The following is a 16765-nucleotide window of genomic DNA, read 5'->3' as shown; positions in this document are numbered from 1 at the left end:
CCGTGAAGCCGAGGTGCGTAAGTTGAGAGGGATAAGCGCCCTTTTAGGGACGACGTACCAAAGCTGTTTCAGTGATTATTAGGCTGATAATTAAGACGTCGGTTTTCATTTTGTGTATACCATTGATTGGCAAAAAAAAAGCCATTTTTTTCTTTTTTCAATCACTGATCCAGATTGCCTAATTTGAAGCCACCTTAATTATACCAAAAATGCTTGTATTAATGGCTCAATTTTTCGTTTGCGGTCTTCTGAGGTCCTTACTACGAAAAAAAAAAACGCGCACAAAAAGTGTATCCAACCAAAATAAAAACTTCAGGGCTGAAAGGACTAAGGCCCGTATTCACAAACGCTCCTTCACTCGACCCTTCACTCGAAACGCTCCTTAAGTGGCGTTTTCGCATTCACAAACCGCCCTTCACTTGAAACGCTTCCTTCACTTGAGAAAATCTTGAGCGTTTCCTCGAGATTTCCAAGGAAGCGATCGAGCTACCTTGAATCATCCCTCGAGCCAAGTATCATGGCGGACTACGCGTCGTTCGTCGATTATGTTCTCCGCGTCGACGAGCTGTTTGGCGACGTGGACGACTGTGTAAGCATACCATGCCAACAATTGAGAGACCGGTTGAACCCCACGGAGCACTTCACAGACAGGGAATTTCTCGCCCGCTATCGCTTCTCCAAGAGGAGCGTGAAGAAGTTACTTGAGTGCTTGCCATTTGAGGAGAGCTGTAGCAATCGTGGCCACCCTCTTCCACCTGTGATGCAGCTTCTGATTACGCTGCGCTTTTATGGAGCGGGTACTTTTCAAGTAGTGATGGGCGACTTGGTGAGTGTGTCTCAACCGACGGTGAGCCGCGTCATCGAACGTTTGTCACGGCTGATCGCGAAGCACTTGTTCCCGGCTGTCGTGAATTTCCCTAACTCCGATGACAGGTTCCGTGAGACGATGGTGGAATTCTACCGGATCGCCAAGTTTCCCGGTGTGACAGATTGCATAGATTGCACCCACGTCCGTATCAAATCACCTGGTGGGCCGAATGGCGAAGTTTACCGCAACCGGAAGGGGTACTTCTCCATAAATGTTCAGGTAACTTGCTCATTCTTCGCTGCTAACGTTGAAAGCTTTGCAGTACTTCTAAAATGTAGTAATTCAACATTAACATTGCACAAGGCATTCCATGGGCTGCATATTAGCAAAAAAAAACTTCATTGTAGATAATTCGATTATAAAACCCCGTGCATGCTATTGTAACAACGTGGCGTATTTTTATTATTTTGTTTAGCTTGTTTGCAACCCAGTAAAGCTGTATTCACAAGAAAGACCAAAGCGCGATTTAAACCCATGGATTGCTTGCTGCAACACCAAACATCACATGTTATCTCGCGGTCCTCTTTCAGTCCGCGCTAAGCAATTTGCGAGATGAGCGAGCAGGCCCAGGTCTCATTTGCAATGCTAGGGGTGGAGTGGAAGGGGGGGACTGAAGTTTTTGGTTGCAGTGGTAATTCACCCCTCTCTTGCGAGTGCTGGCTGCAAAGCGATCCGAATGGCGTCACATATATTCCATGAGTTTTTCGTCTGCGATGACGCCTGTCCCGTGAATGCAGCTGATATTGGCCCACAAAAGGAATAGCTTTAAATTTTTATGACGGTAGCTTTGCACTTTGAAACATAAGTGAATACTACTGCACTGAAACAAAATCATGCAGGCATTAAATACGTTCGTAGTAGACGGCTGCTTCAGCACAAAAACACAGTATAACATGTATTGCATTTTCGATAGGTGATTGCAGGGCCAAAGCTACAATTATACGACGTCGTTTCGAGCTGGCCGGGATCAGTGCATGACAGTCGTATTTTCGACAACAGTCGTGCACGTGTTCTGTACGAGAAAAAACAAGTACCAGGTATCCTACTTGGCGATGCCGGATACCGCTGCACGTCTTTCCTCATGACACCGATGTCTGACCCGCCACCGGACAGCCCTGAGAGCCGGTTAGTACGCCTGTATAACCCTTTAACTTTCATCTCCAGAATGAAGCGTGTACGTGTGTGCTACCTATCGCGCTTGAAGTCTTTTATTACAATAAGCGTGGTACATGTATCGTTTTTGGTGCCCTGAATATATCCCACGTTACAATAGAATCGGCATATTAGCAGCAACAGTTTTGACTAGCGGCCTGACCATAATACTCAAGTGTATCGTTTAATAAGTGTAGGTTCGTACAGTAATACGACAATGATTTCTTTGCATAGGTATCAAGCAGCTCACATGCGCACTAGAAACACGATCGAGCGGGCCTTTGGCGTGTGGAAACGTCGCTTCCCATGTTTAGACATGGGGCTACAAAACTTGGCGGAGCGCTCCGCCGTCATTACAACGGCCTGTGCTGCCCTACACAACCTTGCAGTCTTAAGGCAAGACGCGGAACCACCACCTGTGATTATTCCACAACACTCAAGGCGGCAGCAGCCTGATGTGGCGAACCAAGCCGACACCCTACTCGGATCTCAATGCCGAATGCGGCTGATTACTCGTGCATTTACCTCGCCTAATGAATAAATTGTGTAACATGTTCTTTTGAGTAGACCAACAACCTCAGATTGCGAAATCTATGCATGTTCAAATACGGGAGCATGCTGAAAAGTTCCTGAATTCGTCACGTTTTAGGTTTTCTTTTCATCCTTGCTGACTCGCAACAATAAATATTTTTTATCACACATGGAGCTGTTGCAGATGTCTTTTGAATAAAAGCATCAGGTGTGTGAGATTGCACACATGCTTTATTTTTGTTCCGGCTGGGTTTCTATGCGCTGCTGTTTTTTCTGTAGTTCAAAAAGGAGCTTCTGGCGCTCGATGTTGAAGCGCCATTTTTGCTGCTCCAGCTGCTGCTCCAACAGCTGCACTTGCATTTTATGCAGCTCCTGCTCCCGCTGCACTTGCATCCTGTGCATTTTTCGTTGGTGCAAGAGCTGCTGCTTACGCAAGCGCAGCTCCAGGGCATGCAGCTGTGCCTTGCGCTGCTCATCATTTTTCAGGGCCTCCATTCGGGCCGTAGCTTCTGGGGCGAGCACACGCTCTATGGCTGCTAGGCGGCTTCGCGTTGATTTTGGCCGTGGGCGTTCTCCTGCACCAACTAAATTTTCTCCATTTTCTTCTGGAGCTGCTGCTGCTGTTCGTGACTCCTCGTTTCCAGGAGCAACTACTGCCAAGGTGTCAGAGGGACAGCTTGCGCAAGCACCTTCCATGGGTGGCTGTGTAGTATGAGGTCCTGGGGAACCAGCACCCTCGCTCGATCGCAGTTGTGGCTGAATTGTCTCGTCTGCACACACACAATACAATTGCATAAGGTAGGGAAACGTAACACGTGTAAGCATTGTCAGCATGACTGTTATATGCTGCTGCAAGTATAAATACAAGCACGTTTTATATCACGCATCAGGCCTGAAAGTAAAAGATAAGTGTGGCAATTTATCCGGGTCATGCCTGGCCTGTTACTTGCACACATAATTCATAATACTGTTCTGTCCAACCTCAATATCGCTATGGCAGTAGCTAAGAGACCTTTACTGCGGAATACCTCAGCAGCATTTTATTTAAAATAACTTTACCCACATCCTTTTTCTGAAGTGTGTGATATACGTTAACCACATATTTCATGCAAAAGGCAGGCTTAATTTTACATAAAACTGTAGAAATAACTTATCTTCAATATTCCTGTTTTATGTTAGTCACACAACCCGAGAAGCCATGTCGCCAGCACTTTTATAGTTGCATGCAGTTGGGCCGTATGACTAGCGGTGCCTGTGCTCCCGATGTCGGCAAACCCATAGCTCTTGGTGACTCCAACAGCTGGCCATGGCATGAAATTGGTTGTGTCTGCACATACAAAAGAAGCAGAACTGGTGCTCTGCTGGCATGCGACGTAATCAGAAAAGCCTCTTTATGGTAGAGGCACAAATATTTGTGTGTTTCCAAGCTTCTACGTGAACACGCGACATTTTTAACAAATCAGTACGTGATGGAAATATAAAAAGTAATAACAGTTGTAAATATGAAAATAAATAGTGTGAGCTGGTGGCATGCAACACCGCCACTCTGCAAACATGCAAGCCCCTTACCAGTAATCACACATGGTGACAGATACTTCATGTGCATGCATACGGTATCAGACACAAACACAATAAAGAAAGCGACTGTCCTTCACGAATATGAGCTTCAGTTGTAGCAAAAATATTGATTAAATTGGCGAATTCTATCCCTGGCAAATCAAGAGTACTAGCTCGTGGGCTAGTCAGCCTCTTGCTGCCGGGAAGTGGCGCTGGGAAAAGGGCATCTGCACACAAAAGCAAAGTTGAAATACAATTCCAAAGTTGGGCTTATTATAAGGCCACCCATGATGTGAAATGTATGTGTCCCACAAGTACTTGCTGAACCACGTCAAATTATGCTAGGAACGTTTTAAAAGAGTAATAGCAGGCTTATTACATAGCATTACTTTCTGTTAACAACATGGCATGTTCTTGTAATAAGAATGAGAATTATTTGTACACGTAAATTTTAGTAAAATGTATATGCAAATGGTAGGAACAGAGGCATTAGTCACAAAACAAAACAACATTGAAACGCAACACCTCCCACATTGTATACATGAGAAAGTTGATGCAATATAGCAGCACGACCGTTGCTACATCTGACAGTTTTTGCCCATTCGTCTTTTACCAAGCAGCTCTTCCGTGTTGTCTTGGCTACCAGTGAGCATGCTCTCGAAAATCCGCGACGGCGATAAAGAAAGCACTGGCTGATTGAGGTGGACTCCATCGCTGTCATAAGGGTTCTGGAGCCGTGTCCCCATGTGTGATGCCGCCGCTCCAACTAGCGCCAATGAAGGGCTCATTGGCCGGCAGGTAGATGGCCCGCCCCCTAAGGTGCGAAAATGTTGTTACGTGGATACATTGAAATTTCAAGTGACAGCACAAAGAAAGTGCTTAAGGAAGACAACGCATATGCGAGAGAAATAGGCAGCGAAAATGTATGGTACACAGATAACTATTTAATGTACTACTACTACTACTACTCATTCATTTATTTATTCATCATACGTTACAAAGCCCAATACGGAATCGAGTAAGAGGGGCTAGTACAAAGTAAATAAAGAAATATACATCAGTAAATACAAGAAAAGAAATTAAGAGAAAAAACTGTAAAGTGATATAAGTTCGAGAAAAAATTATGTCCTGCAAAAATAGATAGAAATACTGACAAAGAAACCAAAACTTGCACTTATATATAATATATATGTATATAGAGTGCAAAGCACGTTCAAACTGAGCAAAAGCATTTCTCAATTCATAATGAAATGACACACTTGCCACCCGGTGGCGAAAAAAAGTGCAGGAAGATTTTGCCGACAAAAAAAAAGAACGATGACGACGTGATGCTATTTAAAAAATGTTTCTGCAAGCGAAAAACCGTCACCCCCTTCCCCTGAAAGAGAACCCTGTGCACGCCTATGATTCGCACAATTCTCGCAGGTACACATTTATTTACGACATATAATTCAGAGCGGAACCTATGCCCTTATTAGGGCGTTTTCAGATCGCTTACGCAAGAGACGCAATTTGAAAACTCATATATGACCCCCATACGCAAACGCTACGCCCACGAGGCCTGCTAACTTAGTGCTATTCGAAACTCCCGATTACAGTAGTAAACAAACGTAAACTTACCTGTGGCATACAAGTTTCGCTTTTGCTCTGACTGTTTCTTCTTCCACTTGGACTTTTCATTGTCCCACAACTTACGCAGCTGTGCCACCGTAACGCGACGAATGCCTGGTTGGCTGTTGTATTCGCTCGTCAGTTTTTCCCAGGCACTGTCCTTAGCGCGCTTGGTGAGCGCGTCAGTTCTCTTGTTTTCGATAACTGCCTTGTGCCGCGTCACCAGATTGACAAGCAGTTCACGCTCCTCACGCGTGAACACGAACCGCGTTGCGGTGGTCTTCCTGCCGTCACGCGCGACGCCACCGTCATCGTTGAAAGACATTATTGCACCGTTCGTCACTACGGCACCACGACACGAGGTGCAACAAAACTTCGTTCACACGTGCAAACGAGTCTTCGCAAAACCGGCATCTAATCCTGGCGGCTTCGGCTCTGGCGTGGCTTGGCTAATATGGTGCCTGCCTGATATCGAAACTAGCTTATAGTATTTGAAATCTCGCTTAATACTTCCACCGTATACACATTTAATGACAGTCGACAATTTTTTAACCTATCCAAAGTGTTTCGACCTAAACTTTTGTTATTTAATGTGGTATTTTATCACATACCCTCGCTACCAGATGCGTCTTGCGTAAGTCAAGTGAAGGAGCGTTTCTCGAGTCGGCCCTTGGCGAAGGAGCCCTCGAGTAGCGTTCATGAAACACATCGGCTCCTTGAGTGGAGGAGCACGCTCCGCCTTGACTTCGTCAAGTCGAGGGGAGCCCTTAAGTGAAGGAGCGTTTGTGAATACGGGCCTAAGCCTCGCTAAAATTGTTGCCTTGATTATCGCGATCAGAGTCTATACGCGAGAGCTGTGCTACCACAAAAGAAGTAAATATATGGCACACTTTGGGTTCATGTATTATCAGCGTCAAATGAAACCCGAACAGTGGCAAGCCTTCGCGATGGTATAGTGCGTGCCGTTATGTTATCACTACGCACAGGCACGCAGATATGCGCAAAGCTGCCGAACAGGATGAACGCACCTGTTAATGGTGATAACTGGACGGCACGCACTATACTATCGCAAAGGCTTGACCCTGTTCTGGTTTCATTTGACGCTGATAGTACAGTATATTGTGAGAAACTTTGAGGCGCTTCGCTGAAAACTTTCTTTTTTAATTTCTTTCACAGGTGAAGCCAGGTTTCTTCATGAACATGCTCTGCGTCGCTGTGGAAGTCTGCATGATTCACGCGCTAGGATTACCAATCTTCGGTTTGGGAGCGTTGCCCGAGTGGGCCAGGCACAATGTGGCGACGGTCTCTCCTACAGCTGCACCAAACGCTACGAACGTTTTCACATTACCAACAGTACTGACTACATTAAATTATACGCAACCCACGTGAAGAAAAAACATGCGTCACTGATATCACCGTATTCGCGTTCGTTTGACGTCCACCTTCGATGATGTCTCATATCGGCAACGGCGCTGTAGCTCCCACGTGTAGCACAAATGAGCAACTAGCTCATTTGTGCTAAAATTCGAAAAAAAAAACGTGTGCCTTCCTGTAACAAGATATTGCTTAGTATTCACCAAGGCACTCTTGAGCGGGTATGTTCCACAGGGGATGCGAGATGGCGGTACTTAGAGTTTTCTTTAGATGGACGCGCGGACGGATGGACAGACAGGCTAGTGGACGGACGGATGGATAGACTCGCGAACGTAGGGATTGATGGACGCACGAACAGACAGACAGACAAATGGATGGACGGACTCACGGACGGACGCATGGACAGGTGAACGGGCACATGAATGGACGGACGCACGGTTGGTCACGCGGACGGACGGGAGCAAGAAAGAAGGGATGGAGGGAAGCACGGACGGGCTGATCGACGCTTCGCCCCACTCATCATCATTCAGTCCGTGGATATGCTGTGGTTTTTTTTTTTTTGTCCCTGCAGATGACGTTGTACAGACACAAAAAGTTTTTCCCGTTTATGACGGGACATTACAGCAGCATCGACATCACTGAAGCAGTGCATCTCACGTATCCGTAGAGGAAATAGCTCGGGGAGGAAAGAATGTTGAGAATGGAGCTGACAGAGCTACCTAATTATTGATCATTAGGCAGTGGAAACGACGCTTCTACATGACGAGTAATGGGCATGTCAAATAACCTTCTACATGCTGTTGTTTCGTGAAACATTGGTGCGCATGGTTCCTTGTTACCGTTCTTTGCCAGGCGCTCACTTTCAGCACTTTTGAACGTGACACAACTTTTGTTCGGTTGCGTCAAGTATATATAAACGGCATACGCGTACTCTTGGCCGTAAGCTTACAGAGGTTAAATCAGCTTTGCTGTGATTTATGCGTCTTCCGAGTAGTACTAAAGTGTATTTAGTACATTGAGAGCTATAATTTGCTTTACAACTACTCTCTGGCCATTTTAAACGAAACGAAAACGTGATAAATATGCAACGCAAAGATTTCGCACCGCTGACGTCGGATCTAGCATGTTTATACAAAAAAAAAGAGAAAGAAAAGCAAATTCACTATCAGCAGGCAGGCACCAATTAATGCGAAATTCTCAGCGACCAATGGGTTAACAATTGTTATTTTGTTGTTGTCTTCGGCGAATTGTTATTTACACGAAACACCGTACCTCATGCGTTTTTTTTTTGGTAGGGGGAACATGAAGAATCATTCAAACGCATCTAATGTGAAACTATTATAATAGATTTTGTACCTTCCATTGAAGAAAGGCTTGTGTATAGTTGTACATACCAGCCATAGCGACAGAAAAGGTTGCGTGCAATTGTACATACTAGCCATAGCGACTGAATCACACTGAGTGCACGAGCATCAGCCGGACTACTTCACGACATTGGCCGGGTGAATGCTGAAGTTCTGATAGACATGTCTATAGGAGTGAATATTTTTGAACTGGTGTTAACCTTGAACTGATGTGATCGCAACTCGTCAATGTTCGGTGACAAATCTTCTAAGAACCGTTTGATATCTAGAAACGTCTGGAAGGCACTTTTTCACAAATATTTGCATTCGCCTCCACAAAGCCGCTTGAAAATAAAAAGTTGATGCTGCAGAAATGTTTTATTTGGGGTGATAAGGAGGGGGGTGGGCAGTCTTACACAATATTTTTGCATATATGCTCATAACAGACATATTTAAGGACTCCTTATAGGCGTATCGGTTCTTCCCACTTTACTAGTCTGTTACGTATGTGCTTGGCTGATACGAAGGGTTGTTACAAAACAGCTGCCCATCCCATTAATTGTACTTTTCATGCATCAAGAACTCGACATGTATGGAAATATTTACGACTTTGAAGGATATATATGCAGTTCATTTGCCGCTCTATTCGTTTGTCTTAATTTTGTGCATTAGTTTTGGGTGTCTTGTCTTGCGCATGATCTTTTGCGCCATAAGTGATGCTTTGTTCTGTCAACTTTCGCTCTGTACATGCAGCGTAACATTTTCTGCAATAAATTAATTTTCATCCAGAGATGCACATTTCGTTATGCCATGTGATCATTCATGCAGTGAATTTTGACACCGCAAAAGGTTGTGCGCGTGGATGTGCGCATGGGGGGGGGGGGGGGCAGGGGTAGTAGTTACCTTTTGGGCACCGAAAAGAGGGCCGCAATTTCAGTCTCACACATTGGCATAATAGGGAAGGGGGCGTTGTGACTCTGGGGGGGGGGGGGGGGGGGAGCAGGGTGGCGCTGCAATGAACCTTTGCTTAATCAGCTTAACTCCCCACCCCCCTCACTGCAGAGAAACACTGCGCCCGCCTATGGTTGTGGGCATCATATCAAAATTAAAGCGTCCGTAATCACCCTTTCGATGATTCGGGGTGACCTTCTTTTGTTTTAGCGTAGACGTTTTGATTCATAGCAAGGGCCGTTTGTGTAACGCAACTTACCTATATCGGGGAGTATCCCCAAACAAATCTCGTCTCGGTCAGCGGAAACAACTGGTTTGCAGTGTTCCAGCTGATCACACGCAATGTGGGAAGCTCTTTCAAGTAAAGCAGTCAGCAATTCGCTGCCATTGGCGAATTGTTTCGCTTGAAGGCAGTCATTCTTAAAGCTGAATCAACTTTTTTTCTGCATAATCAGCAGTAGTGTGCACAGTATCCAAGCTGTCAGCACGCTGGCGCAGAGCAGCTTAGGCTTCCGGCAGAAGGATGGCCTTCACGTCAGAGTACAGACGTCGTCTTGTGGAAGTGCAGTTTACGCGCGCTTATAGGAGTAGTATTAGTAGCTTGCGGTGTCACATTTCTGCAGTTACATGGAACGTGTGTTTTAGAAGTACAGACACAGCGTCTATTATGGTGTTATCAAAACGGACCACCGACATTCCTAACACAACTGACATTGCACACGCGGCACTGCTACAGTTGACATGTAGAAGCTGTCACCATAACGGTTCAAGCAATACAATTACTTGCAAAAGGTACAGCGTGCTTTTTATCGAACATTGTTAACTCACGTTTTTCAGTGTCGTAATAGCAAAGGGTTAAGCCATGGTTCACCAAGACTTCAGTGACGTGAAACCGTAATCGACATACGTCAGTGAAAATATAGGTAAAAAAAAACTAGATTATTTTTGCGCTGAACTGGGAGTCCAACACACATTATCTATTTTCGCTGCAATATATTTTATAAGTGCTCTACCCACTGCGCTATTGGCGCACGTCCTTGAACCTTACAAACTTCTCTTGTATCTCACACACCTGCTTCTTCTCATGTATTCATGGCTCGCAGGGCCGTATCACCATCTTGATAATATATGTTATTTAACGGCACAGTATGTGTCGTCACCTTGGAGCGGTGAAATGGTGTGTGGCATTATGATGATACTTACGTGTGTCTCCATGGAGACTTTCGGTACAGTGTCAGTGACGAGGAGAACCCCTCTCAATCTCCACTTCCATTTCATTTCAATAAAGTTTGCCAGAAGAACACGAAGCCCCCGTGGCGAATGTCAGAACATTGCGAGAGGTGCGAGGCTGCTCAGCGCAACTCGCAACCGACTTTACAGCTCCGGACAGTGGGCTGGGCCAGAGGGCTACGCCGAAAGTGTCCGGCCACTTAGAGCGGCCCGAGGACCCGTTGTACTCCAGCTTCCACTGCCCCCCTCCACCCCCCTCAAGTGATTATTTCGTGAATCAATAAAGTTGTTTACCTGCCTACATATAAACATTGACTGAGAAAACTGCAATTCGCTGGAGGTGGTAAAATAATAGTTTTACTCAAGACAGGTTTAGCGAAGTCGAAGATTGAGATTAAAATAACTAAAAGAATAATAATGGCGTGAAAAACATTTGAACGACATTCTCACTATGGCTCAAAAGGAAACTATGTAGCAGCTGCATTTTACCGTTACTTACCCACGCAGTCGACACCTGGAGGTTTACAAAGCGGGTTCATCTCAAATTGAGGAAAGGGCAGCGAAAAGTAGAAAGTAAAATGATAGGGGTAATCTTGGGGAACAAGGAGAGAGCAGAAAGGGTAAAAAAAACACAGTGTTGGTACACTGTAAGCAAAAGCTATCCGAGTTTGGGGTTTTTCCGGCTCATGACCTCTGAAAACTCTCTCGCGTTTAAAATTACTACCTCGCGTAGGAGTAAACGATGGTACATGACATAGTTTTACCACCACCTCTCAGGCAAGTAGTAAAAGGATGTCACAATCCAGTTTTACCACTTAGGGAGTTTTCTATCACGTGATTTTTAACCTGCGTTTCAGAGTTTATTTTCACGTGACTGCAAGGTGCAGCTGCTTCGGCGGCTTTTGCCCCATACCCCCCTCGTGACGCTCTCAGTGAATACTGAAGGTACGCGAAGCCCACAGATGTTTTTTTTTTGTTTTTTTTTTTGCATCGCCGTGCCTCTGGACTGACCTCGAGTCTGCGCACTTTTACTGGAACTGGGGGCAGCATAAGCACAACAAGCGAGAACAGCATTCTTTGAACAAAAAAAAAGAAAAAGACGGGGGGGGGGGCTCTCAAAAGAGAAAAAAAAGAAAGAAAACCTGCTGTGGAAAGTTGTCCTGCATATTTTCGCAAATGGTTGCTTTTGCTCGGCGGTGGCTTTGGAGAAAGACAGTGCAAGAAGCTCGGTATCTGTGTGTCTGGTTGGGCTGATGGATCTCACGTGTTTCCTACATCATCGAGCGACCGTGCTCTTCCGAGCGCCTCCGAACCTGCACGTCGCGAATATCTCCAGTTCGCGGATATCTCGAGATCTGCCAGTGGTAACAAAATCAATCTGGTGTCATCGTCCGTGCTTGCCTGCTGGAGAAGCAATAAGCAAAATGCCTCGCTCTGTCGTCGGCACCGAGCCGCGGCCACCAGTGACCAGTGGGAGTGTGTCGCCGGGGCAGGTGAAAGAAGCATCGCATATATTTTGTTCCACAGTAGGCGATGTCTGCACGAGTAAAGTGCTGCCCGAATTGCCCACCTCATGCACCAACTGTTCTCAAACATGTAGCACGAAGCCGATACGAGGCAGACGGAAACAACAAGCGGCGGCCGGTGAGCACGAAGAAAACCCGGACCTGCCCGGATGGTGGTCTTTCGTTGGAAGTATGCATACACTGCCCCGTCCCCGCAAGATAGCGGTCACGTGTTCGTTTGTGCCTGAAATTACGACGAAATTCGCACAGGATATGTGTTCTGTGATTGCCAGCTGTGTTTCATCGGATAGCCGTGCTCCTCGAAAAGGCCTAGAACGCCGTCGGTAAGCAGCTTGTATGCAGGCGTGGACCGCTCTTCTACGCCCGTTGTGATGAATACGTGCTGCTACTGTGTTTGTGCACCGTCGCCGAATGAAAATCATTGAGCTACCATGCTTTGTGCGCACTTAGGTATATTTTATGGACTTGTGCATCAGCAGTGCTAAGACGCGTGGGGCAAAGAGCCCGGTGTGCCAAGCAATTATTGGATAATCAAAAAGGTGAGATCGTGTAGATTAATAATAAAAGGCTGGTGTGACATTTAGTGCCCTGCAGCCCACCTGAACCTTACGCTTGCACCTTCAAGCGTTGTTGTTAATCGATGCAAAAAAAGAGCTCTCCTACCGGTACTACATGGCCGGTCAAAAAGTCGTGCCTATATATATACCGGATTGTCGAAGTGTAGTCGAGCAACGAGCAACGCGTGCAGCCTGTTCTAGTGGTGTATTATTCTGCATTTGTTGTGTGTGCGTGTTTGTCTGTATGTGAATGTATGTGTCACCAATTCTGCCGTTCAATAAATTCAATCAATTCTGCTATTCAATAAATCGGTCGTCCCTGGGCGAATGCACCCGTCAATTTTTATTTTTTTACCACCAGAAATAACTCCCAGTAATCACCTCAAAAACCTTGTGAAGGTAGTAAAAATTTACTCTCTCTATACTCGCTGAAAACCTCACTGGGGTAGATATTTACTACTCTCCCTACGTTTAAAAACTCAGTTAGCACGAGAGTAAATTTTTACCTCGGTAGTAGGTGGTAAAAAAAACCCAGGAGAGGTAGTGCGCCAGAGGACAAATGGTTTACCCAGTTTTTGAGGTTATTTTAGGTCATTTTTGTTTAGTGTGTACGTACATAAGCATTGAAGTTATAGAAGACAAATGTGCTTCAGAGGAATTGTATTGTGTAGACAATTGTTATTCAAGAGTAACAGAGTAGATTCCAGAAGACGACAAACTTGCGAGTGGAAGAAGTGAGGTAGGCAGCTGAGGCTAGAAGTTTACGGGTTTAATGGGGCCGCGGCAAGCACAAAACCGATTCGATTGGCGTAGAAGGAGAGGTCTTTTTTCTGGCGTGGGCGTCACCAGGCATATAGTGATGATAATGATGATGACAAAAAACTGTTTCATTAAGCGCCACAGAAAGATAATATTGTCAGGTGAATTTTGTGCGAGCGAATGCTTTTGTGCAAAGGTAGAACTGCCACCAGGCAATGGGACACCTTCACGCACTGACGGCTGACACTACGACCTCTGGCTCTCACAATCCTGAAACACTGTGTGCTCCTGTATGAGTAAGCAGAAGTGTACTTGACTGCTGGGCAGTGCACACCTAGCCATTACTCTCTTAACGACGACTTCAATCAGTGCATATTGATTACCAGGCTACATTATCTGCTGTTGACGTCATCTTTGTGAGGGTTTTGCCATATACTGTGCCCGAGTCTATGTTACTACGTCAGCTACCACGAAGCTGCAACCGCCATAAATAACGTTAATCGTTCGGATGAAGATGTATTGCACAGAGCCAGTGTAAGTGCGTTCACATCAAATCGTGTTATAGCCGCCAAACTTACGCACTCTCTATCCACAGCGCACGGCGCTACACATTGGGCCACGGATCGTACGTTGTGAATTTTGCTAACATCACACAATTTATATACACCATATGCTACTTGGCCGGTATCAGAGCTCCGCAATTTCAAAGCATTCTCGTCCTCAGTAGCGAGGTGGCGCTAATGGCTCAATTCAGGCGTGCTATAGTAAAGGTCATCGCCTCTACCGTATCGATGAGCCCCACCACAGTGGTACCGCCTCCACGGAGCGTGGTCCCTCCTCCACGCGCGCTTATCAGACTTAGAGTACGGGAAAGCACAAAGGTCACTTCAAGGATCACTGCCAGTTGGGCATGTTGGCATATGTTCATAATGAAACAAGTGCCAATATACGAAGACCTAGAAAGGTGCGTGAATCATGGAATGTACGTGTTCTTTACACATCATCTCACATCCATGTTGATGTAAATGACGCCTGTTTTGTGATCATCGTTATTGTATTTCTAAAAACAAAACGTTCTGACGTCTGTGACAATAATTTTTCTAAACAGAACACAGGACGGAGTGCTCGATAAATATGTATATATATATATATATATATATATATATATATATATATATATATATATATATATATATATATATATATGTGTGTGTGTGTGTGTGTGTGTGTGTGTGTGTGTGTGTGTGTGTGTGTGTGTGTGTGTGTGTGTGTGTGTTCCTTGTCCTAACACCAAGGTGGTGGGATTATTTTATTTCGATTAAAAATAACCGTTACAATGATGCTTCAAAACCAGGGAAACCTAACAAATGGATTACCGAATGTCTCTAGACATATTGTATTCGGTTGCCCACATGTGTAGAGTTGTGAGCATGAAGGCTTGAATTCATTTCGAACCTGGCTGCTGTTTAATCGAGTTCTATTATTATCGCACATAACACAGCAATGTCTCCGGAGCGCGTAGCCTTCGTAGTATAGCGCGCACGCAAATACAGTGAGCTGTTTGCCTGCCACTCTGTAGGGCGACAAACTTGAGCTTGCCTGCGTTGTTAGAGCTCGTGGCAAGGAGGTCTAACTTAGAAGCGATAAGAGCGTGCGTACTGTCAAGGGTGCGCATAAAAGCTAACCGCCCTCGTAAAAATGGCAGGACGCATTCTTGAAGCCGCACTAATTATCCTCGAATATGTTCTTTGGTAGCCACGTGTTGGCTGCTTCTTTAACTGCTCACTTGTCCTTGTTCTGATTGCCAGGTCATTGTGTCGCTTCTATTTTAGTCTCATAGACAATGCATGTGGCCGGGAAAGTAACACGTGAAAGCTATAACGTTAATATCCGTCTCGTTCTCCCCCTTCCCTCAACTTATACACAGCGCAACATTCGGTGGTATAGGTCAATTCAACTTCCTCAAAAAGCTGTTCAGGTGATCAGGTTCACGGTAAATAAGGAAAATCCAGAAAGGGGACGTATATTTTAACGTCGAAGCTGCCTATAGGTTAGCCGTGATCTGGGCGGCCTGTCAGGCAACGCCTTTTTGTGGACATTCGCAAAATGCTATCGCCCTTGTTAGCGGATGTGTTCCACGTAAATTGGGTAAATGCTGCAACTCATAACTGCTCTTCTAAAATAAAATAAAAAACGAGCGGTTAGGGTAACAAGCGGGTATATGGCACTGTGCTGCTTATGAGAAAACTATCACCGTCATAAAATGGTATGCGCCACAGAAATTTCTTAAATCCTCCTATTCACAACTTTTACTGAAACGGAAGCGTGCTGCAGTTAGCCCGGCAAATGGCTCCGAAGGATTGGCAGCGAGCCCAAGATGCCCAGTACGTACAGCGAGAGAATACTAGGGAATGTTAAAAGCACTGTTATTCGCGAGTTGGTCGAGGAGTGCTGAAAGCCGTATGCCAACGGTGACGTCGTGCCCGTGTCATGTTTGTGATTCTAAGCCGTTTTACTCTAGCCTCCCTGCGCTGAGAATCAACGTATAAACAACTTAGCATCGCCTAGCCAAGCAAAGACCTGGAAGCAGCCTATGAAGAACCTGCATCACCAAGCTAAGGTGTAGAAGCAACCTAAAAGCAACCAGATTCAGAAACGCGCAGTTTCGCTGTGTCAATGGCTTGCGTGGCTCAGTGCACGGCTTCTCGAAAATGCGCACGGAGTTCCTTGTAACTTCGCGCTAGAATGAATCAAAATTTCTTGATCTCGTGATGCACATTGAATAATGTCTTCTTACCTGGTGTGCTACAGTGCCCCACTGTACACTGAATCGTAGGATGAGATGGAGAAGAGTAAGTTTAGTGAATGTGATTGGTGTTAAAGAAAGCACTGACCTAAGGTTCAGTTGTACCTCTCATTGATAGTAATACTCTTACAGAAGTGCCAACCGACATGTTTGCGATGACCGTGTGTGGAATCGCAGCAATGTGAAATATAGTACCGGTGCACTTTGTGGAGAGTTTTAGTGCCGGGACACCCTGCAGAGGTTTGAGTATCCAGGATTTGAATTCTTTTGTGATATGTTTGGGGAATGGACTGGCTGGCGTACGAAAGCTTGTAAATTACAAAACAAAGACGCGGCAGTCATACCCAACGGCTTGGAATTCCGGGCACCCAAAACTCTTCATTAGCGACGCTCCGTTGCGGTGGCGTGGACATCAGCAGCTGTTAGCGATTTCATATTGCTGCCGTTTAGGTGCAGTGAGTCAATGACTGATAGTTACATCGTGACCTTCGAGTCTGCGT

The 16765-nt window shown here is 45.5% G+C and overlaps 2 protein-coding genes across 2 annotated transcripts in view; one reads left to right on the top strand and one right to left on the bottom strand.

Annotated features, from left to right (window-relative positions):
* Window positions 1–9161, top strand: part of LOC119160881 (solute carrier family 13 member 2-like) — a 50433-nt gene extending 41272 nt beyond the window's left edge. Inside the window, exon 11 of the mRNA XM_075887889.1 lies at window positions 6896–9161. Coding sequence (XP_075744004.1) covers window positions 6896–7108 — 213 coding nt within the window. The 3' untranslated portion in view covers window positions 7109–9161. The remainder of the gene's footprint in view (window positions 1–6895) is intronic.
* Window positions 2765–6115, bottom strand: LOC119184739 (uncharacterized). Its single transcript, XM_075889830.1, has 3 exons — window positions 5729–6115; window positions 4722–4922; window positions 2765–3878 (listed from the first exon to the last, which is right to left on the bottom strand). The coding sequence occupies exons 1-3, from the start codon at window positions 6042–6044 to the stop codon at window positions 3727–3729; spliced, it is 669 nt and encodes a 222-aa protein (XP_075745945.1). The 5' UTR covers window positions 6045–6115; the 3' UTR covers window positions 2765–3726.
* Window positions 9162–16765: the final 7604 nt, after the last annotated feature.

This window comes from Rhipicephalus microplus, chromosome 3, assembly GCF_043290135.1.
Source record: "Rhipicephalus microplus isolate Deutch F79 chromosome 3, USDA_Rmic, whole genome shotgun sequence".
NCBI lineage: Eukaryota > Metazoa > Arthropoda > Arachnida > Ixodida > Ixodidae > Rhipicephalus > Rhipicephalus microplus.
This window is presented reverse-complemented; position numbering and strand designations above follow the sequence as displayed.

Bases quoted from the DNA above. Each gene is read 5' to 3' on its own strand.
- LOC119184739 (XM_075889830.1), bottom strand. From the start codon at position 6,044: ATGTCTTTCAACGATGACGGTGGCGTCGCGCGTGACGGCAGGAAGACC. The intron at 4,923-5,728 runs GTAAGTTTACGT...TTCGCACCTTAG, and splicing joins GCGAAACTTGTATGCCACAG to GGGGCGGGCCATCTACCTGC. The intron at 3,879-4,721 runs GTAAAAGACGAA...TTGTATGTGCAG, and splicing joins CAACACGGAAGAGCTGCTTG to ACACAACCAATTTCATGCCA.